The following is a 25,451-nucleotide window of genomic DNA, read 5'->3' as shown; positions in this document are numbered from 1 at the left end:
TTAAATTACCATCATAATGTTACAGTATTTCTGTTCTGCCTAATGATAAATATCATTGCATATCACTATCTTGTTCATTTTCACAGTAACTACTATTCATATTGTGTGAACTAATATAGCTTCTGGATTTTAATAAAACACAAAATACATTAACATGTGTGTCTACTGATGATGAAAGACAGTTTGGGTTCTACCAACTATTCCTGTGAGTCTCACAAGACTGATGGTCACCCAATATGCCCCTTACTCCTATAATGTTTGGCAGATACGAGAGGTTGCAGTCCATCAGATTATCTGGTAAACTGACTAAGTCCTTAGTGCCAGATGGTCTAGAGACCCACTTCTCAGGCCATGTTCTGGGAAGAATCCCAGCAAACATATCACAGTACACAGCATTTTAACATAACAGCTCCATAATCAAAATCTAGTCTCTAAACCCAGTGGAAGGAGTAAACAACAGGGTTATCTTAGAATATTAACCAACTTAAGTAACACCAATTTTTAACCTTCTGCTGCTGCACGTACTCCAAATTTGCCCTTTCTTCTTCAATTTTAAACCTATTTTTCATTAATCTCCAGGGTTTGAGACACTAGTGTAGTTTGAAAAACAATTTGTGAAGTTCTGGAGACAAGGACTTCCTGCTTCAGAGTGACTGAGTGATTCAAGATGTATCACACCATCTACGGTTATACATTTCCAAAGGGTAAACATTTAGCCCAATGCTTTTTGGCTTCAATCTAATTTAGGTTCACATTTAATGAAACACCACCTCTGTTCCTACATCTGTAAGCTAACCAGCAACGTTTAACACAGTGTGTACCATCTCACCAATTTCTTTCCAGACCCAACTGATCAGCACTGATTGTTTGCACCTTACAAAATGTTCAGCTTGTCAGTCTCTCCCTTTTGCCTTCGTATACCACACGCTCTTCCCCACAAACCATTTTTCATTTCTTTCAGTGCCACATTCACCATGAGAAACACTATCAGCAATTAAGTACATCATTTTGCAATATTCACCACAATACTAAAGACACACAAAGACCCTTCCTGAGAACCAGAAAAAGGAAATATAGCAGGAAGGGCAACAAATAAACCAACATAAAGCAGCAAACAACCAAGGAGAACATCCAACCTAATCTCAAGAATGGCCATAAGTATTTGGGTGATTACGGCTGCAAAGTGCACACAGGCAAAATTGTGACTATTAGTGGTTACTACGTGGTCAGCTGTGAATGACAATGATGTGACCACATTATTGTTCACACATCTGACCAAGCTATATCATACTCATACTACTTGATTTTCTATTTTATAGCATGCACTCTATTGTATCACATCTCAGACGGAGTATACAAAGGCAAGTACTAAGGGACAGTAGTAAAAGGTGGCTTTATACAGCATAAAGATTCAAGGAAACAGTATTAAGTTTAAGCCATCAGAAATGAAAAGCATCACAAACGTCACCTTCCTTTGCCAGATAACGGACCTCACGAGTGTGATGTCTCTTGTAATGGCAGCATGAAGTTCACTAGGCACAGTCATGTAAATTATTTTTGTAAATCTAGAACATTACGTGAAAAACAGCTAGCCTGAGTGCCTCAAAGTAAAAAACACCAGAGACTCCTCATGCAGAGGAGTTCTCTGGTTTTCTGGTCCCTGATTCTAGTTTATTTAATAAGGTTTTAATAAGGATTCCTTCTGTTACCCTTCCTTTAAAAATGGTGTGGAATCCAGACCCACAGAGGGTGGCACGCTTCACCATTGGGACCCCTCCTTGCCAGCAAAAGATATTCGTAAAAGGCTCATCATGGGGGGGTTTTGTGTGGAAATATGTTGCACTATAGGCAATTTTGATTTCTATTTGGGTCTTACTGCAGTTAAAATGTTTGATCAACAATCAATAGGCAGAGAAGGTCCTAATACCCAAAGCATAAGGTTGTGGTAGCAAAGGAACAACACTATAAAGTAATTACTAAACCAAGAGGCACCCAAAAAACTGCTTTTGCCATAATCCACCAAAACACATAAGGACGGTGTATTCAAATCCCCTGGAAATCCAATCTCTTCTGTCAGAAAGTTACTGACCTCAATTATAATCGCTTCCAGAGAAGCTCGACCTCTTTCGTAATTAAATGACGCAGCTGTTCTCTGACTTTCTCTCTACTACAAGCCCAAAAAACCAAAACAAGATCACTTTGGAGCGCAACTACTGCTGTTACCCAGATTGAGAGATTCTCTCTTTGATAAACATAATGGTAAAACATAAATGAGGAGGTGGCAGACCTTATATCACAAGACCTTCATCTACTAACCCAGAAAAAAACTATTATGAACCTCCGAAGCCACTACTCAATCACCTCACTTGACAGCGAAAAGTAAATTGGGACAGAGTAGCTGTAATTCTCAAGTACTCTTTTCAATGAGAGTGTATTCACACCGTATGTTTCGACACCTTTTAATGCCTGGTGGTAGAGCACCTAGTGGTAAATCTAAAATCTTCCCCATGCCATGATACCAGACTTTATATAATTTTTTTTTACTAATCTCCTGGTAACAATTCCACCACTGTCGACAAATCTATCAACCACTCAGTTGATTCTCCCCTCAAGTAATATCATCCCAAGTGATGATAATCTCCACTGGGCTAACTGCAGTGACGGTGCTGTATCCAAGATGGTTTCCTTCCAGTTGAACAGTGACCTGGTTGACCGGTGTACCAAGCCAACATCTGACAAAGGCGCGATCCTGGACTCCACAATTCCCTAGGGGATCTGTTTCCAGGTTGAGCATCTTTTACTGGACCAGTTCCAAATGCTATTTTAAGTTTCATAAAATCTTTGTTAAATGGCCAGTCAACTTCTTTCTGACGAAGTCTGGCATTAGTGCTGCACACAGACTAAACTAGACTCCATAAATCATAATCACAAAACTCCTGCATTACAAATTCCTGCACTGGGCATACGTCACAACATGACATAGCGTGCTTCAATCCCACACGATCCTCTCAATGCCCTAAATGGGGTGTCCTTGATGCAAACTTTGCTCACATGACCTGGACTTGCCCCGCCCTGGGTGGCAACTGGACCAAGATGGTTTCCTCACTATCTACAATGATCAGCTCCACACTAGCCCCTACCCACTACTGGCTCTCCTAGGATATGTTGACGATGTCCCCAAGGCGGCTCACTGCTTTACTGCTACTGCTCTGCCCCTTGCCAAACCCAAAATTGCACTACATTGGGGCAGCAAAACCTGTCCTGCTGCCTGGCGAAGAGCATGATTTATTGTGATAAAACTAGTGAAGATTATGCCACATTACAACCAATTACTTGGAGATCTAAAGATATTTGGGAACCACTGCGTGACTATTTGCTAATGATGGACTCCACCGGCCATGACTGTAATGCCAAATGTCATCCTCTTGGGCTTTGCCCATCCCCTGGACTTGTCTGTGACTCAGCTATGAATACTGTATATTCTATGTACTCCCACTTCCCCCTTTTTCAGCTGTTACTGGCATGTATTTTCTTTACTGTACATCCTTTAATCTATTGATTTACATACCTGTATGCTACTGTTATACTATGCAGTTTATTCTGTATCCTGGTCCTTACAGAAGCACTACTATTAATGTCTGTTGTTGAAAAAATGAAAAAGTTTAAAAAACAAAAAAGTGGCTAGTCAGATTCACTGACATGGTCCAGAAGCATCAAGAACATTGATCTCATTGATTTGGAGTATTGTATTATTGCTCTATTTAAATGCTCAGCTTCTGACCAGAATGTTTACACTGTTGTACCCCACTACAAGAAGACCATGGGCACTACTGCTAACAACCTTACCATATTGTGAGGATTCTGATGACCTATATGGTGTGGCATTATCAGTCAATGGGGACCTTTAGGACAACAGAAATCTAGCAGTGGTGGGGCTAATTGCCGGTTGCAGCAGATCCAGCGGCTTCCTCTGGTGAGAGCTAGTGTCCGCTTTTGAAGATCAATCTGCTCCTAAGTCCAGCAGAAATAGGTGTAACTTTTGAGTCCTGAAGGGAGATCTTCTTGACTGCACATTACAGTCTGCGGCGATTCCTTGCGGGTGGCCACTAACTAGCAAGGATTGGCTACTTCAGCTTTTATGTTCAGCCAACTGATCCATGGAGTCACCTTTTAGGTCTGGGGCTCTGGAGCAACTTTTCTAAGAACCAGCCACCACAGGCACAGTCCTCTCATCACTAGTCCAAAAAGCAGTAGGTGCACCCCAGAGGTTGGTGCATACTTTCTTGCTAGGTCCAGGGATCTGCAGGGCTTTCCTTCTTTGATCCTTTCTCCAGTCCAGATGTGATCTGAGGGTCAGAGTGCCAGTGGTGCCATATTTATGCCCAGAAAGTGCCATGGGTGGATGATGAAGGTCACTAGCCAATTGGCTACCAGGACTTCAGCCTTTATTTAAGTCTGTACTAGCCAACAGGACTTTTAACTGTACCAACAGTAGAACGACAATTTGGAGGTTTTACCTTTAGGATATATTAAAGTAGATGTCCCACTTAATATACTGCTCCCTGCATTAGGGCTCGATAATCACATATAAATTTGCAATTAAATCCACATTCTGCGCGATGTTACTAATGCACAAAAATATAACAAGCACAAAAACTCTAGGGTTTATAAACACTAACAGCATAGTTTCAGTAGAATGCTTGGAAGTACTGTCTAGTCTATTTTTTTCCAGAACAGTACACGGAATTGTGAATGGAAATTAGGCCTGCACGAACTTTCACCTATGCAACCATAATATTGTGGAATTTTGCATTATGCATGTTAGGGGAATTATACCATGTGTATAATTTTGGTGTATGAGCACGCAAAAAGGCAAAGGACCAGCACGCAAGAATGTGTTTGTGGTACTTGTGTTTTTTGCACTTTTTTAAAGAGTGAAACGCATCTTCACATTTATTATAGATGTACGGAGGCATTTTGCTGTAAATCTATAGTGCTAAATGTTTTTTACATCTTATGTAGTTTTGCATATTTTTAGCAGAATTTCATGTAATTATGCAACATTAAATTATGCAAATTTTGCACATTCCTAGTGGAGATCTGTGATATTTCAGGAAGTTTTAAAATTTCCCGTTTTAGAAATCTGCCACACCTTCCTTCTTGCAGTATCTACAGATGCAATACCAGGTCCAGTGGAAGATGGATTTAGGACCCACTTTGTAAGTGGGAGGTAGGTGACACCTGGCACAGGCAGTTAATTTGATACCAAAAAGCTGGATTGGTAAATCCATGCATATGAAATTAGAGTCAGGTTGCACTACATACTTGGCCTTAGAAATCGCACTGACTTCACTACACTACGTTAATCGGTGAACAGGGCGTGCTCCATACCGCTGGAAACGTCGGAGCATGTATTGCGTTTCTACTGTCACTAACAAGGGACCTCTTAAGAAACATGCTATCCTGGATTGTTTACCACTCCTTAAAACGATTCCAAATCGAGTTGTTCTAGTCGAACAGGGGGGAGAAAAAAAAACTCCAGAGGAAGTACACCTTCTGATCTGGGGTTAATCACGAATACCGTTGTTTAATAAATAATTTTTTTTTAAAAACCTGGTCAGTAAAAAAAAAAAAAAAAACTGCACCGTACGCCTTGTCATCTGGGCTCGTTTTTAGCACATGCCAATGGCTTCACAATGACTTGCCGTATTTACTCCATCAGGTGCACCTCCTCTGAGGGTATCTGAAAGGGCCTCTTCCTAGCTTGTGCAGCAGGTGGTTCCTTTCAAGATGCTGCAGACCGGAAGCAGCCAGGAAAGAATTACTGATGGTGTGTTTTCATGTGGTACCCAGTTTCAAGTAACAGAACACGAGGAGAACATGCCTTTGTCTCAATAAGAACTCCCTTATCTCCGATGGAGGGTGTCTACAGACCTGCAGTACTGTACAAGCAGACACAGGAGGTGTGCAGCTGGGCTGACATCAGAGCTCCCAGGTGACCTCTGCACTAGTCTCCAGTAGTACAGGTTATGTTTCAGATTCTCCACAGACCTCATGTTTTTGGTTCAACTCAGCTGCTAGCTTAATGTTGACTTTAACCCAGAATGACTGGGTCAACCGAATAACTACTGCCGCAGATACAAAAAAAGCAAAGAAAAGGCAATAAATGCCAATTCCAACATTAGTGAAACTACTCCCTGCTCAAGAACATATTTCACTTTGAACTTATAGCTTCAGCGTGTGCATGTGCAAAACACTTTAGGGAAATGTAATGAACAGAACACATGAATTCTACTAATAGCAGAAATGTCTGCTACAGCTGTACCAAACACTACTGCTTTGTACTATGCCCTTACATAAAATATCCTGCTTCACTAGCATCTTGCAACACTCTAGGGAAGCTACTATTCTCCAGAACAGCCCCCTTCTCCAGGCTATAGGGATGGTAAGAGATGTACCAAGAGATAAATCATTTAGGCAGGGAGAGACTGCCCACCAGATGAACAGTTCTGGCATTACCGGAAGCACAGCAGGTGGAAGACCATATCTCCAGAGAACATCCAAGAAGGCAGCTGTGCAGAGGCTAGCCGCCTGGGTAGTTTGTTTATCCTGGAGACACATGATCATTAGGGGTGGGTAGGGAGTTCCGCTCTGCTGGCGGAGCTAATGGAGTTTTTGGCACTCTGTGCTCCGCTTGGAGTTTGCCCAAAAACTCAGCTAGCCATGCCAGCGGAGTGGAGCTCACCCGGTGTGCTCTGCAGCTCAGTTATAGACTACAGAGCACAAGCGCACAGTCTGCGCTTGTGCTGTGTAGCCCATTACTGGGCTGCAGTGCACACCGGCGACGGATCAAGGGTCAGGCCTCCCTCTGCCTGCAGTCTAGGAGCAGGGGGCAGAGGAAGGCAGAGAGCCAGGCCGCAGTGGACGACAATAAGGACCCCATACAGGACCTAGGTAAGCCCTCGTCGCTTTTCTTTTTTTCTCCTTCTTTGTCCACACTGGTGCACAAACAAGGACTGAAAAGGCAGCTTTCACTGCCTAAGGCCCTGGCCTGAATTCAGGCCCGGGGCGTAGGCAGTGAAAGGTGCTGTTTCAGGCCTCTTCTGCACCAACCTGTCCCGTGTGCAGGCCGGTGAACAAGAGGCCTGGCAGCTTTTGCTGCCTACGGCCCTTGCCTGAATGCGCCTGATCTTGGAAGCGCTAAGCAGGGTCAGGCCGGGCTAAGCGCTTCCGAGATCGGACGCATTCAGGACTCTGCAGCTCACGTAACTCCTCCTGCGTGGAATTCCACTGAGTTTTTAATCAACTCCACAGAATTATGTGGAGTGGAACTCTGAACTCCGCTGAGGCCTATATCTGGAAACAGTAGAGCAGAAGATCCTGAGGCCGACTGCAGGAGTAGCACGATAAGACCCAGGAGAGGGGTGAGTTCGTGAGGTGGAGTAGGAGAGCAACACCAAACTGGGACATGTGGACCAAGCTCTGGAACGGCTGTTCTTGGGGAAGCTGATCTGGAATCCTCACGTTGCAGAGAGGAAACTGCAGACCATTTTCACAAGAAAGACCTTGTATCCTAACGTGCAGATTTCATGAACTCTCCCAAAGAAAGTAAATAGACGAGTATAAACAATTAATTTAACAGGAGGACCTCGCAGCAAAAGTACAAGCTGAAACACACTACTAAAAAATTATGACCTAGTGGGAAATGGCCATGATGCAAGTGCCATGGAAGCTTAAGCAGACCACAGTGTTGACAGTCGAGATTTTCTCAGTGGATATGAAAAACCACATCATAAAGACTGAGACAGATGTTAAAAGGTCTCTACTGCCTGCGGACTAGTTACCGATAGGAGGATCAATACAAAGTTAGTAGTGATTTGAAAGCTGTGCAGTTACCTCGATTTCATTTCACACTTTGAGACCAGGATAGAAGATCTGGCAAACAATGTGCCGGCTTCTAGAATTAGACTGAGCTGTACTAGCCATTACAGCTAATGAAAACATGACAGATTTAATGCAAAGCTTCCTAAAGTAAACAGTGCTACAGGGGTCCTCCTTTACTCCTGTGGAGGTCCTAAATGCAACCTGTCATTTAAATAGCGGTCCAGTGGCTATATCCGATTTGGGCGCCGAAAGAGGAGGCTGAAAGCCCAGTGCAAATTGGTCAACTAGGCAGTGAGAAAGAAATAAAAGTGCTAAAAGAAGACACAACAGAAGAGGCAAGAACTACCACCAGGCAAGAGGGAGTTGATAATGCTGGGTTTTGTTCTGGTTCCCACCCAAAACGAGGGTAATGCGTGAGTGCAAGACATTTGTTTTCTCACAAAACGCTGTCGTTCTGGGGTTTTTGGAACAGCAAAGTGAAGGCAGGGACTTAAAGGCTGAAGCCGGGCGGGCTTGAGACATCAACCTCCCTTGTTTACATGGGAATGGTTATTGATTGTTTGATTTCTACCACTCTGCCCCCTTTACCAATTATTTAAAGAGGGGTTGGCAAAGGGTGCTGTTGCTGATCGAGTATTGTATTTTGTTTTTTGCTCCTTTGCCCATATTAAGTAGCAGTGTATTAATCTCGTACAGGTTCTCACCCATTCACCTCCTCCGTACCGCCAACTCATGTCGGTAATACTGAGTATTTTTGGTTGAGATACACGTAAAATGATCTCTCTTATGCTTAAATAATAGAATAAAAATGGTCACTTGGATTTTTGAGACTTTGCAGAGTGACTGGAGGCAAACATATGACGGTGCTAGGATCAATAAACTTAAAACTTTAAAATGAAAACATCCTGCACTGTAGGTGAACAGAAATAGGAAAAGCAAACCTGCATTGGTAAACCCAATAGGTCTCGCCTTCGGGAACTATTGGCTTTGCCAATGTTTTTTAGCAATGTTGTGCACCATCCACAATGATGCGTCCCATAGCTAAAGAAAAAAAAAAAACAGACTATGATGCGGCTGCCTCATTGTTTTGTAGGCTTGCACATGCATACAAAATGACAAGGATGCTTTTTATTTTTTTATTTACTAATCCAGGTTGGGTAAATACAATGAAAACAAAAAACGTGCTAAAGCTTTTTTTTCAAGCCTGGGGGGTAGGGGAGGAAGCAACACAGTGGAGGGTAGGGGAAGCAACACAGTGGAGGGTAGGGGAAGCAACACAGAAGCGAGGGTGGGAGACGCTACACAAAGGGCATCGATGGGGGCTGAGAAAAGCAAATTAGTGAGAACAATGTGGAGCTGGGGGAGAAGCACAGAAGGGAGACAGCAACATTGACAAGCGGATCACAAAGCACAGTGAGGGAGAAGCACACAGGAGTGAGAAAGCAAAAGGGAGCATGGATTGGGGAAGAGAAGTACAACAGCGAGACAGCTGAACACATATGAACTCGTGTGAAGTGGCCAAGATAAAAGAATTAAGTTGATGTAGTAGTTCCTTAAAAGTGAGCAGTGGAAGGATACACATAAATTGACTCGGCTTTAGCGGAGGGACAGACACAAGATGGGCAAGGCAAGTCACTGAATGAGAAGTAAGCAAATGAGAGCGACAGTAAAACTAACCAATGGTAAGCAATGAGCTGGCCAAAAGCCTCTCTAGACAGCTTTCCTGTCTGGGAGGCTTGACCCAAAAAAGGAAAGCAAACATTTACACCATCAGTGGGGTTATCTTTTTAAGTTATAACATTTGATTATTTACTGATGGTTCCTGAAGTGTGATGATTGATGAAAGGGTGGATGCGTAGTTCGAGGGTTGCATGGGTAAATGTGTGTGTGTGTATAGATAACAATAGGTGAATGGATAGATAGGAGGGAGAGTTAATACATGAATGGTTGAGTGAGCTGAAGGGAGGTTCTGCAAAGGGGTTGGACGGATGGACAGACAAATGCATGAGTAAATCAATGAGTGGATGGGTAAGTGAATGGGTAGGCGAGTGAATGGGTAAGTGAATGGGTAGGTGGGTGAATGGGTGAGAGGATTAATGACAACATCGATGAGAGTGGAAAGTCGTGCATGAATAGCTAATGTTGATAAGCGAGTTAGTGGAGTGGATGGATCGGGTGAGTGAAAAGCTGGATAGTGTGAGTGAGGAAGTAAATGCCATTCATTTTGGCTGTGAGAGGAAGGACACACTAGCAGATGACGTACTAGGTCCTCCAGGTATGCCAGTTCACCCTGTGCGTTTTAATTACCTAGTAAAACTGTAGCACCTTTTCTCTCACCTCCTGACATCCCTCTTCACCCAGGTCACTAATGCGACAACCCTTTTCCACCCACTCACATACAAAAAGTCACTTGTCTTTTTCCTGATGTCTAACTTCCCAAATGACTAACTTGTTGAGTCCAAACTTTTCATCCTCTTAACATTTGTTCATGTAAGAAGAAACATTTTTAAATTATATTGATAATGCATCTCTAAATAGCCTCTGAATAGTACCTGAATCCACCCATGTCACTTTCTGCTCCAAGGACATCTTCGTCTCAATGTAGCACTGCAACATTACAAGGGGTGAACCGAGCACATACATATAGGAAAATGTAAATGATTTTCCCACTTATCATTTTATTGTTTACTTAGGGTGTACTAAATGATAGTCACAATCATCTTCCGGTACGTTCTTATTGTTAGGTATTCTAATTTACTTTTGCTTTGCCCTACTATGGCAGTCAAAAGGTTATCTCCAGCTGAAAACAAATTCTTCATCTATTGCACATTTAACAATATCAAAATGCGCATCGAAATGACATTTACATTTATTTTCTAACTCATTTAAATAATTCACATATTGAAGAAATGTTTTTGTGTGCGCACAATCAAACTCATACACAATCATATATATGTATCGCATTTTAACATCGACAAGAATTTATTTACACTCATTTGCTTTTCTGACTTCTGTACAGTAGAAGCTTGAAGGTAAATTATTTCCTTTCCGTGGATGCCTTTGGAATTACTCGTGCATGAACCATGTAAACCAGTGTTAAAAAAACATTTCTCTGCCATAATGTAGTTTTGGTCCCTACAGCAACTCTGTTAAGGGCTTCAAGAGAATTAATATATGGTATATGATCAAGAGAACATACAATTGTTCACTGTCTGTACCCTTATGCTCTGAATTATATTTTGGTTACAGTTCTTTTGAATGTTATGAACTTTTCATCAATTTCATTTTGAATATGGGTGACTTGGTCTATGTTCTGATCCCACAGTGCTAGAGGACACTGTGGGATCCATTTCCTTTTCCATTGTTTATTAAAGGTCATCTTTAATTCCCCAATCATGGGCAACCTGGAACAATTCTTGTACAGTGGAGACTGTGGTTTGCCACTGTGCCACTTACAACACCAGGATGTGGCTGGATTTGGTGCAACTTCACCACAACAATCAGCCAGCCATCTTAGCTGAAGTAATCAATATGCTAAAAAATGCTGTCAGGCCGCCTCCCTGTGCTGGGAAGGGCAAGCAAACTGTGTAGTATGGAACAAAAGGTTCATACACAAAATACACACTTGTTTGATGAAAATGTCGCAGAATTCTGTAAGTGATTGAATTAAGATAAAGCCTTAGCTAATGGAGACATGCAATAGATGGGCCACGACTGCCTATCACTCATCCAGGATCCAACACTGCTCTTAGATGTATGGTCTTTCAAGAGAGAAAGTATAGCTAGTAAGATGCTGGGTAGAAGTTGTCATACCAAAGACGAGATTGGACTGACTCATTAGAAGAATGGAGGAAAAAAAAGTGTATTTTGAAGTTTTTTTTATTTTTTATTTCTGTTGCACCAGCTCAACTCGGAGATGTGCTGAAACGGAGTTCAATATGTGGAACCTTAGAAATAGAGTTCACACCTTATGAAGGTTTGTATCCAACTGGTTGGATGACAGAAACAAATAGGTGGACCATACTGGGAGGCTTAATGGGTCATTAGGTTGGAAGACCTTGCCTTGATATCTAGTAGTGTAGCTGTGTAATAATTTATGTACAAGGCATTTGTTCTAAAATTGTATGTGTACGTGCCTCCCTTTTTCACGAGTACCCTGGTGATATTGATCCAAAGGGAGGTGTAAAAGCAATGTTTGGGGCAATGATGTGTGGTTATAAAGAGGCAGAGATAAAGGCGCTGTTCTTGATCTCAGATGGCACTACTTTGGCAGGTCTGAATGTGGCCTGTGTAGATTCAGATGGAAAACCGGAGATGGTTAGGTGGATTGGTAAGGTTGGACACATACCACTATATTTTGAGGTGAAGAAGGCAGTCTGCAGATCACTGATATGATGAATGAAGTGGAAAACAAATAAGACTGGTAAGTGATGAGAGAGATCGTGGCATGCGTGGCCAGAATGTGTGGCACATTCTGGTTGTTTTTCAAGAAAAATGTGAGTTTCCTGGAATCAATATAATGTAGTTTGTGTGACTGTTTAAAGCGAACACGTCATGTTGAGGCTTTCTATGATCAGTAACATGACTGATATTGGGAAAGCAAGGCTAAATGTCAGGTTTGCGGAGGAGAAAGAACAACAGACTGGTATTTATGGAGCTTTTTGGAGGAGAAATGCAGGATTACTTTGTTAACCAAGTGTCTAAAATGGCATAGCTTTAATTCTTCCCCTGGCCAAGGTGCATAAACCCTTATTCCAGGTCAGTATTTTTGTTCATCCCAGAGCTCAATCGGATTTGTATTTCATGCCTACACTACTGTGAAACCATGCTACTGTTATTCATATTATTAAGTTTGTCCAAAAATGTACGAACATTTATTCAGGGATTTCAGACTGAATGGCCAATAGATATTAGCTTCCCCACCAGCTCATGTTTTTGTGAAGCCGCCCTACTCAAGTTTTCTGGATCTTTCTCAAGTTTTCTGGCAGAACCCCATCACTGCTAAGCACCCAGACAATGATGCTAATGGTCTGACAGCACTTTTTCAAGCTCATAATATCCTACACTTTATAACACCTGGCAGAGTGCTTTAGCTGTCTACAAATTTACCATGACCGACAAGACTCTCCAAGTAAATGAGGCAGAGTCTCTCCAACCCATCACTTGCTCATCGATGCACCATTATTTTATCATCTATATATGACCTCAATACTGATCAAATGCCTGATCAGAGCAACTTGTTTGTATTGGTTATCCATCACACCCACAGACTCTGCATGTATGTTTTCCTTTTTATAGATCTGTTTCAAACAACTAGGAAACAAACGATTGTAGCATACTTTTCAATTAAAAATTAATTGGATTTGGAATGCACAATTAAGCATATAGAAGATACACACTCCTCATACTTACAGGTGCTACTATTTTCCCGGTCTGTCCAACCTGCATGTCATTGGGAACAAAGCCCGCGTCCACGGCGGCACGAGAGGCACCAACTAAAAGAGAAAGAATCAATCAGATATACACAATGACACGAGCATTACTAACTACGCTCACAACTAACCTGTGTGGCAAAGCCAATATTTTTTTTTAAGTGTTCAGGTGTAAAGTTTTATGACTTTTTTTTTTTTTTTTTTTTTTTTTAACTAAACAGTGTAAAACGCAACTAACAAAATCTATCTGTACTCAAGGACAATGGCCAACATTCTTCATAAATAACTTCTATGCTTTGGATTAGGATACCGATTTATTTCAGAAATTCACATAATTAAATAACGTATTTTAAAAAATCATATGTCTCATCTTGAAATGGCTAAATGGCTAAAAATGACTAAAATATCTCCATAAGTAGGAGAAGGTGGACTATGCTTCTGATTGAAACATTTTCAAACTCGGTAACGATCGATGTCAACCATGCTCTCAGTGACAGAGTCCAACATCTATACTGCTTTGTTAAAAAGATGATAAATGATTTTACTGTGAGGTACTTGTTGACATATCTTCAAGAATGTCCAGTTGGAATGAATTAAAAATATGGACTATCAGTGCTGTCAAAGATACACTTTCAAATCCCAGAAAGATGGACTATTCATCTATGGTATATGAAAAAACATGTATTTTCCTGCAGAGCCATTACTTTTAATTTACAATTATAAAAAAAAAAAAAAACTTTAAAAAGACAGCATAAAATATTACCGGCTGCATGAAGCAAATCAGCAAGGTCATATAAAAGCTTAAAGTTTTCTCCATTCTTTAATCCACGCCCTGTGAAGAAAGTAATTGAGTAATACTATTTAGAGAATAAAATAAGAACTATTCACATGTGCGCACAAACGTTTTCAAACACATGTCAAACAGCAAAGAAAGAGCACGGAGACCTACACAGCACTTGATATGTGCTCCCTCAGGGCTTGCTCCTCTCCCTTTATATTAAAGTTCTGGAGGAGTGGTGCCTGTTGGGGTTTGAAGGGCACAGGACAAACAATCAGACTCATCTTTTGTGCCACTGTGTGATAATGGCTCTTCACTAGGCGACCATGTGAAAGGGACTGATATTATACGTCACAGCACAAGTTATCAGGGTGCTAATACTCTGTGATATCACTATGTTCTATAAAGATGTACACCAGTAGTTCCCAACCTGTGTGCCGGGGACCCCTGGGGGTCCGCGAAGCCTCCTCAAGGGGTCCACGACTGCTTAGAAAATGTAATAATATTAGGTTCCAACTATCAGTAATGACTTAGTGGGGGTCCCCGGATTCCAATAATGAGTCAGTGGGGGTCCCCGGGCTCCAGTATTGATAAGATGGGGGTCCACAGAAGTCAAAAGGTTGGGAACCACTGATGTACACCACACTGCCCTTACAACATCTGTACTCTAGGTTTTCTCCAAGTCTGCTTTCAAATGTTATTCCATGTAAGACTCCAGAATCACTACTGCAAAAAAGATGTAGAATTGGCAAAGATCTGCTGTTACAAGCATTTGTTGCAGTTACTAACTTATACACGTTGCATGAGTTTTTCAGAGCAATCAACCTGACTTTTAGCCGTTATTTAATTTGGTGGAGCTAGTGCAAAAGACTTGAAATTCCAGCTACATGACTATATTAGATGTCTAAATCAGTATTTGCTTATTAGACAGATGTAGGTCAATGCAGAATGCTGAACTACCTATACTTTCCGAAATCCCACCATGTTCAGTGTATTGATTGGCAACTGTATACATCATCTAGCTCAAATTCAAAATTGTTTAAATTCCTAACAATCAAGGAGGGTGCATGCAAGATGGCTGCTTAGGAAGACGCTTCTCCCTGAGGCTCCATAAAGCTGCTAATCAGAGAGGCCCCCACCGTAATTGTGCGGTGGCAGTGGCAGAAAGATGCATTGTTGCGCTCACCCCCTGAGGACTGATAGTTGACAAATGTTGTCCTGTTGCCGCTGCTAGTGGGCCGATTGCGACAGCCACAGCCTGCTGACCTGAATCAGATTGGTGTGAGTGCAAAGGCAGTACCCTGCTGGCTGCGGAACGGATTGTGGGCGAGCAGGACTTGGAACCCCACTGTTACATGCTGGAAACGGGGTGATCAAGCTGTGAGGAGAATAGAGATCAGCCACACAAGTGGATGTGGCACAGACTGCGATTGAAGTGGCAGACAAGAAAAGCCAACATAAGGATAGCATGTTAGGCCCTGTATAAATGTGCTTCAGGGGCACTCAAGAAGCCTCTTTCCATCCTTCCCTCAAGATTAGAAAAAAAAGACTGAGGGACACTTTGAGAACTCATTTGCCTTTTAAAAAAAAAAATAAGGACTACTCTCCAGAATGAGAATTCGGAGGTCTTTATGCAAAAAATAATGTTGATAATATGAGCCCTTTAAGAAAGGGACTATACATCTTCATTGGTTGGAGGTGGATTGCTCGGACTATCGTAGGGGCATAAAAACATTCAACATAAGAATTTTGATTGAACAGTTTGCTGGAAAGACTAGCTAATGCCTGGAGAGAGATGATGTAGCACACCTCAGTAAGTCTAAAAATATAATTAAAGATGTATCCGCAAGCAGATGAGGCCAAAAATTCATTGCAACAGGAGAATCATCCACATACGTTGATGTCTAACTCAACATATGTGGATGACAGCTCATGATGGATGGCAATAAAGCTATTGCTGAAAAAATAGACAATTTAATGATTAACTAACTCTGCTTAGACAAAACATGGCTCAGGTAAGGGAACGTACAACCAAAGCAGAGCATAATCTCTCTCTTGGAAGATACTGCTAATGACCAAACGGAGGCGGTGCGGTAACTGACAACCAAAAAGCACCGAGGACCTGGTTGCTGACTTAGAAGATAGGTCAAAGCGGAATAATGTGTGCATTTTAGGTGTGCCAGAGGAATCACAGATGCATCGGATGGAACTTTAACTTTGATTCATACCGAGCTCATTATAGACAGTGTATGCATGGAAGGCTTAGAAGTACAGTAGATAGAGCGCACAGGTGTCCGTCACAGCATTTCCCAGCTGGGGCACAGCCATGAATGATCATGGTGAGATTGCAGAAGAATCAAAACAAAATAAAGATTTCAACAGCCACAAGACAACAGTATTAGGTAACATAAAATGGAAATTGGATATTCTTCTATCCTGATTTTGACCTGAACACGCAAAAAAGAAGTAAGACATTCAACAAAATCAAATGGAAGCCACAACAGCTAAATCTTCCATATGCATTGATGCTCACAGCATATTTGAGAATCAATGGTAAAGAAAAGAGGCACTTTTTCAAGCAATCGAAGGTTGCAACTGACTATGTATTGGGACTCAATACCATGTAGTGTATGACAGCTAGCTCACTACTGCATTAAACGATCACTATATGGGGGAAGGCTCACTAATACGATGCAGAACATATGTGATTATGGTGGCACAGTAGGGTGGAGTAGGTGAAATTGAAAGAATCCGGTCCAGGATGCCCTAGTACTCCGGTCATATGGACTGATGCAGTCCAATTTCACATGATTTTCTTGATGTTGTATTGTTTTGTTTGTTCAATAGAGTGGGGGGGGGGGTACAAATTATAAAAGATGTGAAGGCTGAACTGAGGTTAGCCTACCAGAGGAGCAAGGAAGTATATATATAGGAAGAACTATAGGGAACTCAGAAGATATGTTGATGGTCAGATAAATCAATCATTACGTACTACAAGGGATAAATGGAGCGATCTAGTGACAATTTTCTGTATTCATGCCAGATAGCAATGCTGCAGGAGGCACACTTTACAGCTCAGGAGAATTAAAACTTAAAGGGGGGTGCGTTTGTTCCTGTGGTATGCTGAAACTAGTTCAATGGCGAGATGTGTAGCTACATGGGTGTTTCTGGCAGCCCACTCCAGCGACAAGGTATATAAAGATCCCAATGGTAGAAATATTGGGGTGGTGGGACGCCCTGTGAACAACTCACTTTTCTTCTTACACGTATGCACCAAATATTGATACACTCCATTTTTCAACAGATTATGGCACTCTTCACTCAATATTGAAACCAGAAGATTATGGATAGGAGACTTCAACTGAGTACTGAACAGGCCACTGGACAGCTGTAGCACAACCCTCAGAGTGCAGAGGCAATCCTCAATTGCACTCCTAGAGGCAGCAAATACATGAAATTTAGCAGAAATATGGAAGAGACAGCATGTGGAAATATGGATTTACTCTCCACCACATGGTACCTTCCAAAAGATAGACCATGGTTTTACACATCACGAACATTTGGAGGGATATTGACAATATGAGTATTTGACTCGCACAGGGTCTGATCATGCACCCCTACTGCTCAGGTGGTCTTGGGAGAGACAGGTGACACCAATATCAGAGTGGACATGACAACGTCATTAGATCATCCAAATAGGGGGAACACTAGGGATGCCATTAAAGGATTTTTCTCTCACAATACTAATTCTATGAGTTTGGATGGGACCTTATGGGAAGCCTTACGTTTTCTATTAAGGGAAACTATATAGGTCTAATATATGGTGTGGAGAAAACTCTAGTGAGCAACATCAATAGACTGTAAAAATAAGATCCAGGAAAGAGCTAATTTGGTGTCCCGGAGTCACTAGAATTGAAGAGAAAGGAATAAAACTGTGCAATCCTTACAGTAAACAAGAACCAGGTTATGAAAACATGTTATAGGCTATTTGCAAAAATGCAGCACAGTCATGGTGACAAATCAGGAGATCTCTTGGCGTGGCTGGTTAATAAGGAGGGGATAAATAAGAATTGTAGCTATAAGGCGGCATGATGATGACCTACTTATGGAATAGAAAGCAGTAAATTATAGGTTTAAAGAATGTTACTCTACTCTTTGCAGTGAACAGGCAACAGTCTACTCTGAGGACACAGATTAGATTTGAACAAAAGCATACTTACATAAACTGAAAACGAAAACCAGGAAGCTACCGAACTCCACAGAGGTAGAAAATATTAATTGGGCTATTCAGCAATAAGGTAAAACGCCAGGCAATGAGGAACTACTTGTTGAGTTTTAAAGAGAATATGTAGACATAGTAGAGCTGGAGAAAGGCCAATTGCCGGGAACACCCAGCTAAGCGTTGATGGTGGTTCTTCCTAAATCAGCAAATAATCCCTATGACTGAGATATAAAGGCATCTAATCAATGAAATGTAGACAACAAAATCCTGAGGAAATTACCAGTCAGATGGCTGGCACTGTCAGCAGGTGAACTGATACACGGAGGTTAAAAGGGTTTCCTAAATGGACGTAGCAGAAGTACAAATAACAAAAAGCATTTCTATTAATAGAACATGCAACTAAAACCCAAACACCCAGCGCAGTAGCAAGTTTAGATGCTCATATAGCATCTGTCATGGTTAACAGGAGGTTCACGACCAGGGTATTTGAGAGATACCGACTCGGAGACCTTTTTCTTAAAAGGTTAGCATAACTAACAGCGACTTCCCAGCATGGGTTTACTAGACCGGGCTGCCCCCTGGTCTTTGCACTAGTAATTGAGTTGCTACCAGAAATATGCAACAGACACTCAGCAGGGATCACTGTTACACAAGCAAGGCATATTATATCACTGTATTATGGACTGTGCTGGACTGGGAGAGAAACTGAGGAAAGAATGATAAATGCTAAGGGTAACAGGAGCGTACTCTGCCTTCCAGGTGAATTTCAGCAAATCAATGCTGTACTCATTAACAGGTGCTCACCTATGCCAAATTAGCAAAATTCATTGACGATACAAATTCTGCTGCTCAAATACGTTGGAATATTTATGAGTGAAAACTGAGAATATAAGACAGCAATCTTACAGCGTTTTTAAACTCACGTGAAGCTAGTATTATCAAGAGAATTAAATATCTGGGTCCATATTTAAAGGAAAATGACGGAGCGCACCGCTGCACCAAAACTGTCAGCGCCACACTCATTTTCACAATCATTTTCACAGGGATGCGCTGTATTTAATTTAATACAGCGCACCCCTGTGTTGTCCCCTGCACTGGCACTAAACGGAGCTGCCAACGCAGGAATCCTTGTAGCGTTGTGAAAGGATGTCTGCGTTGAGGGGGTTTGATTGTTTATGCGTGGAAAGGTGTCCCTTCCTGCAAATAAACAATCACTAACGGCGATTTGGCACTTGTGTGTGTGCTGCAGGCCAAAGCATCATTTTGAAATGATTGTTAATGTGCGGGAAGGGACACCTTCCCACACAAACAATCATGTCTGACACTTTGCTCTTTCTATGCATGCTGAGAATGCAGCACACACAGAAAATACAAAAAACGAGGAGGAATAAAAGTATTCCTCATTGTGCCTTGCTAGCATCACCCCTTAGGTGGCATTAGATTTGGACGCTGCCTCAGATTTACGAAAACTCGTAAATTTGAGGCAGCGTCAAAATGCAATGGGTGTTGCTGAGGTACACCCACAGCAACACCCATTGCATGCCCCTTCCACGCTAAGGGCTGCGTGTGAAGGGGTCGTATTTACAAGGTGGCATTAAGCCACAAAAAGTTGGCTTAACGCCACCTTGTAAATACAGCGCAGGGCATTGCGCCACCGTAGCGTCACAGTAAGTGACAGCCCGGTGCCGCTAGGGGCTCATAAATATGCCCCCTAATGTCTCAGATTAGATGAATTGCTATGGATAAAACAATAGTGGCTCAGCGCTTCTCTGCATTATGTAGCACGTCAATGCTAATACTGCAAGTGTGTTCGCAAAAACTAGACATGCTAATTAGGAAACCATCGTGGAGTGGACGCAGACCCAAAATATTTTTTAGGAGTGTTCAGATTACCCTGGAAGAAGATGGTATGCTGGCCCGGATTTGCAGAACCTACTATAGGGCCGCACAAATTATGTATGAGATATACTGTTAAGAGCCTGGACATACTGATTCAACAAGTAAGCTGATACAAATTTTCATATATTCGAAGAAGCTTGCAGCTGCTATCTAGGAAAAAAATAAATGATTACCTAAATATGTACATCAGACACTCAAAGTCTGGAACAAAGTGGATATATTTGGCACACAGTTCGATTTCCTGTCACCCCAAGCTTTCTGAAGAGTGGTATTCTAGAATTTAAATCTTAATGCTTGGAAGATATATGTGAAGGAGGCCACCTAATTGGATTTGAAGCCTTCTGGTGCCATGTGGGGGAAATCACAAATACCAGCTTTCTCACATAAGAGAACGGCTGGTTGATAAGGAAAATGTTTTCTAACGTCCCAGGCAAACCAGAGGTTTGTTAGGTAATGTTGAAAATGCTAATATATCTCTGGGAGATTAGAGAAAACTGATATCTAGGCTATACCAAATATGCTTACTCACTACATAAACACACAGGAAAAGCTAACTATGCCATGAGTAACAGCATGTGAACGGGGAGGAGCCAAGATGGCGGCCGTGTCGGACGCCTAATCTGTGAGCTCCGACTCAGGCCCACGACAATAATCCTGCAGGGCGCTCCCGGAGGGGAGATTGGAGCCCCAAACGCTGTATCCGGCCGCCGGAGTCCGCCGTGCAGCCGAGGAGCCGTGCGAGACGGTGAAGAGTGACGGAGGAGCCGGCGACGGCCGGGCTCTACGGTGTGAAGGAGGCCGCGGCGCGGTCGCGCCTCGGAAGCCCGACCTGGTGGAGTCGTCGGCGATCGGCACGCCCCGGCGGCTAAGGAGCGGAGGTAGGAGGGCTTTGGCAGAGGGGAGGCCTTACAGAGTGGGGACCGCATACTGGTGCGGCTTCTCCCCTCCTCTCCCCGCTGCTTCCCCCTCCCCCGCTGGACGGCGGCGGAGCGCTGCATCTGGCCCGGCTGGACCAGCTCTCCCCTGCCGGACGGGATGCTCCCGCGACAGGAGAGGAGGAGCAGTGGTGCGGAGGTGCCACGGCTGGGCACGAGGGGCAGCCCGGCCGCGCTGATCTGCCGCCTGGAGTGGCTCGAAGGAGATAGCAGAGGCTGCATCGACCTTGCGGCCTAGGAGCCGCATTGGACACACGGGCGCTCACCCGAACCAGGGGTGTAGCGTCCAAGTGCTTGGGGGACATCCCCCCACCGTTCTACACAAAGATCAACTCCTCCCCCCCCCCCCCCAGCAAATGAGGGGACAGCATTAAGCACAGCGTTATTTAGGTGGAGGGGCTGACTGGACAGGAGGGCCTGGGCTCTCTTCCCCCCACCCCCTGCCCCGATGTCTTTAATCAAACGCCGACCTCCTCTTCCGGCCTCCCTGCTTTATTTCTGCAGGTGGCCACGGACACGCGCAGGAGCGGTGTCTGAGGCGGACCACAGGGGGTCCCTGGGCTGCCCGGAACCCCAATTGTTCACTGTTGGGTAGTCACGCCGTGGGAGCACCCATATACACTCCTGTCCTGGAGCATTCGACCACTGGCAGCAGGGCCCCCGCCCAACTGATCCCGACCTGTGTGCTACAAACCGGCTTGCTAGGTTGGGGCCACAGGCAGGCCGGAAGGGACCGCAGCGAGAGACACACAAGAGACACAAAAATGGCCGGGAAGTCCAAATCCGCTAAAAACCAAGAACGTAATGCGCCTGGCCCGGCATCATGCGACCAACAGCTAATCCCAACCTTACAGTCACTGGAGAGCACACTCCAATCCCACTCTACACAATTTGAAAAAGTGCTACAGGCAATCATGGACACTAAATCCTCGTTAGAACTCAGAATAGACACTGTATCGCAAGATCTGAATTTACTTAGAGTGGACCATCGCAACTTGGCAGAGAGAGTGAAATCGACGGAAGATCTACTAAACAATACGAATCCTATAGTTTCGGATAACCAGAAACAAATTCAGCGTCTGGATGCAGAGGTGAAGATCCTATGGAGGTGCGCCGAAGAAGCAGAAAGCAGATCCCGGCGCAATAATGTGCGCTTCGTAGGGTTTCCTGAGAGTTTACCAGAACAGAGCTTGGAAATATTCATAGAGCAATGGCTAATCAAAGAAGTGCTGAGTGGGTCCCCATCGAAGTTCTTCTCTGTGGAAAGGGCGCACAGAGTCCCGGGGAGGCCGCCGTCCCGGGTCAGCCACCTAGACCACTGATAGCGAGATTCTTAAACTATAGGGACTGCGACCTACTACTGCAGCAATTTCGCAGCAAAGGCCCATTCCGACACTAAGGCTCAGTGGTCCATGCCTACCCAGACTTCACACAGGAGGTACAGAAGCAACGTAACTCCTATGTAAAAATTAAACAATGCCTTCGTGAGCACAATATTAAATATGCTCTCCTCTTCCCTGCCAAACTGAGAGTAATATCAGAAGAACGTACTCACATATTCACCTCCCCCTAAGATGCCTGGACCTGGTTGCACGCCAAAGGCTTAGCACAAACTCACGAGGGAACGAATGAAGCAGAGGAATGGCTGACCCTTTCATCGCGGAAGCGCACCAGGAGATGCCCCAAGGGTCAACCCACGGAGAGACAGGCAGCAGAGGAAAGGGCAAAAGTGTTGAAAGAAACCCTGCTGCTCACACAGAACTCTTTTGAGGCATTCCGGGTGGGCCCCACGGCGGGCTCGGACTCCACGATTACAGAGGCGCTCAGGGGTCTGAATGTTACCCCCAGAACTGCAGATGAACTGTGAACGTAAATAACTAGTTTGCCCCCCCCCTGCCCGGACGGGGTGACAAGCGGACAGGGAACAGGGGTAGCTGCAGCAGGAGCCGATCTGCTAGTCATGGTGGCTACCTACGAGTGTCTTTTGAACAATTAATTCCTCCCTACTGTGAACACTGTCTAACATTCTAGTGCAGGCGGACTGGGGGGGGGGGGGGGGAATAACACTTCGGGAGTGCCCATACATACACATATACATACACGCAGACTATGTGTGGGGAAGGATGTGAGCCCCGTATAAGAGCCACATCTAGCAATCAAAATGGCTCCCCCACATGTATTCGCACGGATACAGGTTTCATTACGAAGTAGTGTGTTGTGTGGTTTACTGCGTGTTAGCAGTTGTGTTAGGGAAATAGTTAGAGCGGACGGGGGGGTAGTTAATTTGTATGTAATAGGTCAACTCAGAGTACTAAGTACACTGCCGCGGTCATCAGTCTTAAGCACAGACCCGGCGAGGTGGTTGGGGGCCCGGAATGGCATCGCAACCCGGAGCAGGTTCCATAGAGATACACCATACAACATTACATGTCCCAACACACAAATCTAAATACACACCAATATGAAATAGTCACGTGGAATGTGAGAGGCATGGGCAAAAGAGCGCGGGTGTACGCACGTCTCAGACGCCAGAGAGTTCACATAGCTATTCTACAAGAAACACACCTACTGGAGCCTGAGCTACAGGAGATCTGTGGGAAATGTGGCGGGCAAGGAGTATTGCTATGGATAGCAGGTGGCGTCCCATTTGCCCGAGCATCGCATAAGATAGATCAAGGGGGCAGATACGTAGTAATAGAGGGACAACTAGATGGGAGACACTTATCGATTATAGGGATCTATGCCCCCAACAACGCATTGGTGGAATTCTTGGGTACACTCAACCCGGCACTACTAGTAAACCCCGCAGCCCCGGCCATATGGGGGGGCGATTTCAATAGCTTACCAAATGCAGTGTTAGACAGAGCAAACCCCCCCAAGAAAGGAATAACAAATAGAAATGCTAAGTGCCCTTTGCAGACATGGGCGGAAGATATGAGACTCCACGACTTATGGCGCATGCAACACCCCCAACAGAGGGAATACTCATTCTACTCAATACCCCATAAAGTGCACAGTAGAATAGATATAATCTGGGGTACCCGGACATATCTGCATTGACTAACGGGACAGAATACATGGCCAAGACACTATCCGACCACTCACCGCTTAGAATGACATTAAATTGGGGGCGGAGACACTCGGCGATCCCTACATGGCAATTACAGGCAGAAGCGCTCCAGGATCAGGCATTTGCAAAGGGAGTGGACACGGCACTGAGTCAGTACTGGGAAATCAATATAGACTCCACAGACTCAAGAGCGGCAGAGTGGGAGGTGCACAAGGCGGTAGTCAGAGGGCATTGTATATCGTCCACTTGGGGAGTGAGGCGTACCCTACACGCAGAGATTAGTAACTTAGAAAAGGAACTGAGAACACTCGAAACAGCGGTGGCATGGAAGGAGATACTCTACACAGAGCTAAAAGAGGCGCGCATAAAATACAATGAAGTAGACTCTTGCCTTCGCCGACATGACCACAAATATCATTTAATGCGCCTACAGTCGGAGGGGGACAGATCGGGCAGGCTGCTGGCGTGGCTGCTTCGGGAGAACTGACAGCAGTTGCCAATAGGGGCTATAAAACTAGACGACGGTAAGACAGCCACCACGCAAGAAGAGATAAATGGGGCGTTCAGGGAATACTATACGAATCTCTACACCAAACGTTCGGTCTGCACAACCGCACAAATTGAATCCTTTCTTGCAGGATCCCAATTGGCGCAGCTATCTCAGGCAGACGGCGAGAAACTGGAGGCCCCTCTGTGCGCAGAGGAATTGGACGTAGCACTAGCACAGATGCCCAGGAATAAAGCGCCAGGAATAGACAGCGTCCCAATAGAATACTACACGAAGTATTCAAAATACTTAAAGCCTCACCTGTTGAAAGTATTCGAGGAGGCATGGAACCACAAGGCATTGCCCCCCACGCAGAGAGAGGCTATGATAGTGGTCCTTCCCAAGCAGGGGCGTGACCCTACAGATGTCAAATCCTATAGACCACTTTCACTCCTAAACCTTGACTGCAAAATCCTGGGCAAAATATTGGCTAACAGGTTAGCTCCCGTCATACACACTCTGATACATGACGACCAAAATGGCTTCATCCCCAAACGCAACACCTTTTTAAATATCCGCAGACTGCCGAGTGTACTGGGGGGCACACCGCCGGATGCCTATGAGGAAATGGTGCTCTCACTAGATATTGAGAAAGCATTCGGCACACTAGGGTGGGACTTCTTATTCGCCACCATGCGGAAAATGGGAATTGGCCCTAATTATATACAATGGGTACAGACATTA

The 25,451-nt window shown here is 44.0% G+C and overlaps 1 protein-coding gene across 1 annotated transcript in view; it reads right to left on the bottom strand.

The window, feature by feature from the left end:
- The window catches only part of ETFA (electron transfer flavoprotein subunit alpha), a 179,919-nt gene that overhangs the window by 67,394 nt on the left and 87,074 nt on the right, over nt 1-25,451 (bottom strand). Inside the window, exons 8-9 of the mRNA XM_069222028.1 lie at nt 14,080-14,148; nt 13,297-13,379 (exon numbers count right to left, since the gene is read on the bottom strand). Of these exons, the coding sequence (XP_069078129.1) occupies nt 13,297-13,379; nt 14,080-14,148 (152 nt within the window). The remainder of the gene's footprint in view (nt 1-13,296; nt 13,380-14,079; nt 14,149-25,451) is intronic.

This window comes from Pleurodeles waltl, chromosome 3_1 (genome assembly GCF_031143425.1).
Source record: "Pleurodeles waltl isolate 20211129_DDA chromosome 3_1, aPleWal1.hap1.20221129, whole genome shotgun sequence".
Classification (NCBI taxonomy): Eukaryota; Metazoa; Chordata; class Amphibia; order Caudata; family Salamandridae; genus Pleurodeles; species Pleurodeles waltl.
This window is presented reverse-complemented; position numbering and strand designations above follow the sequence as displayed.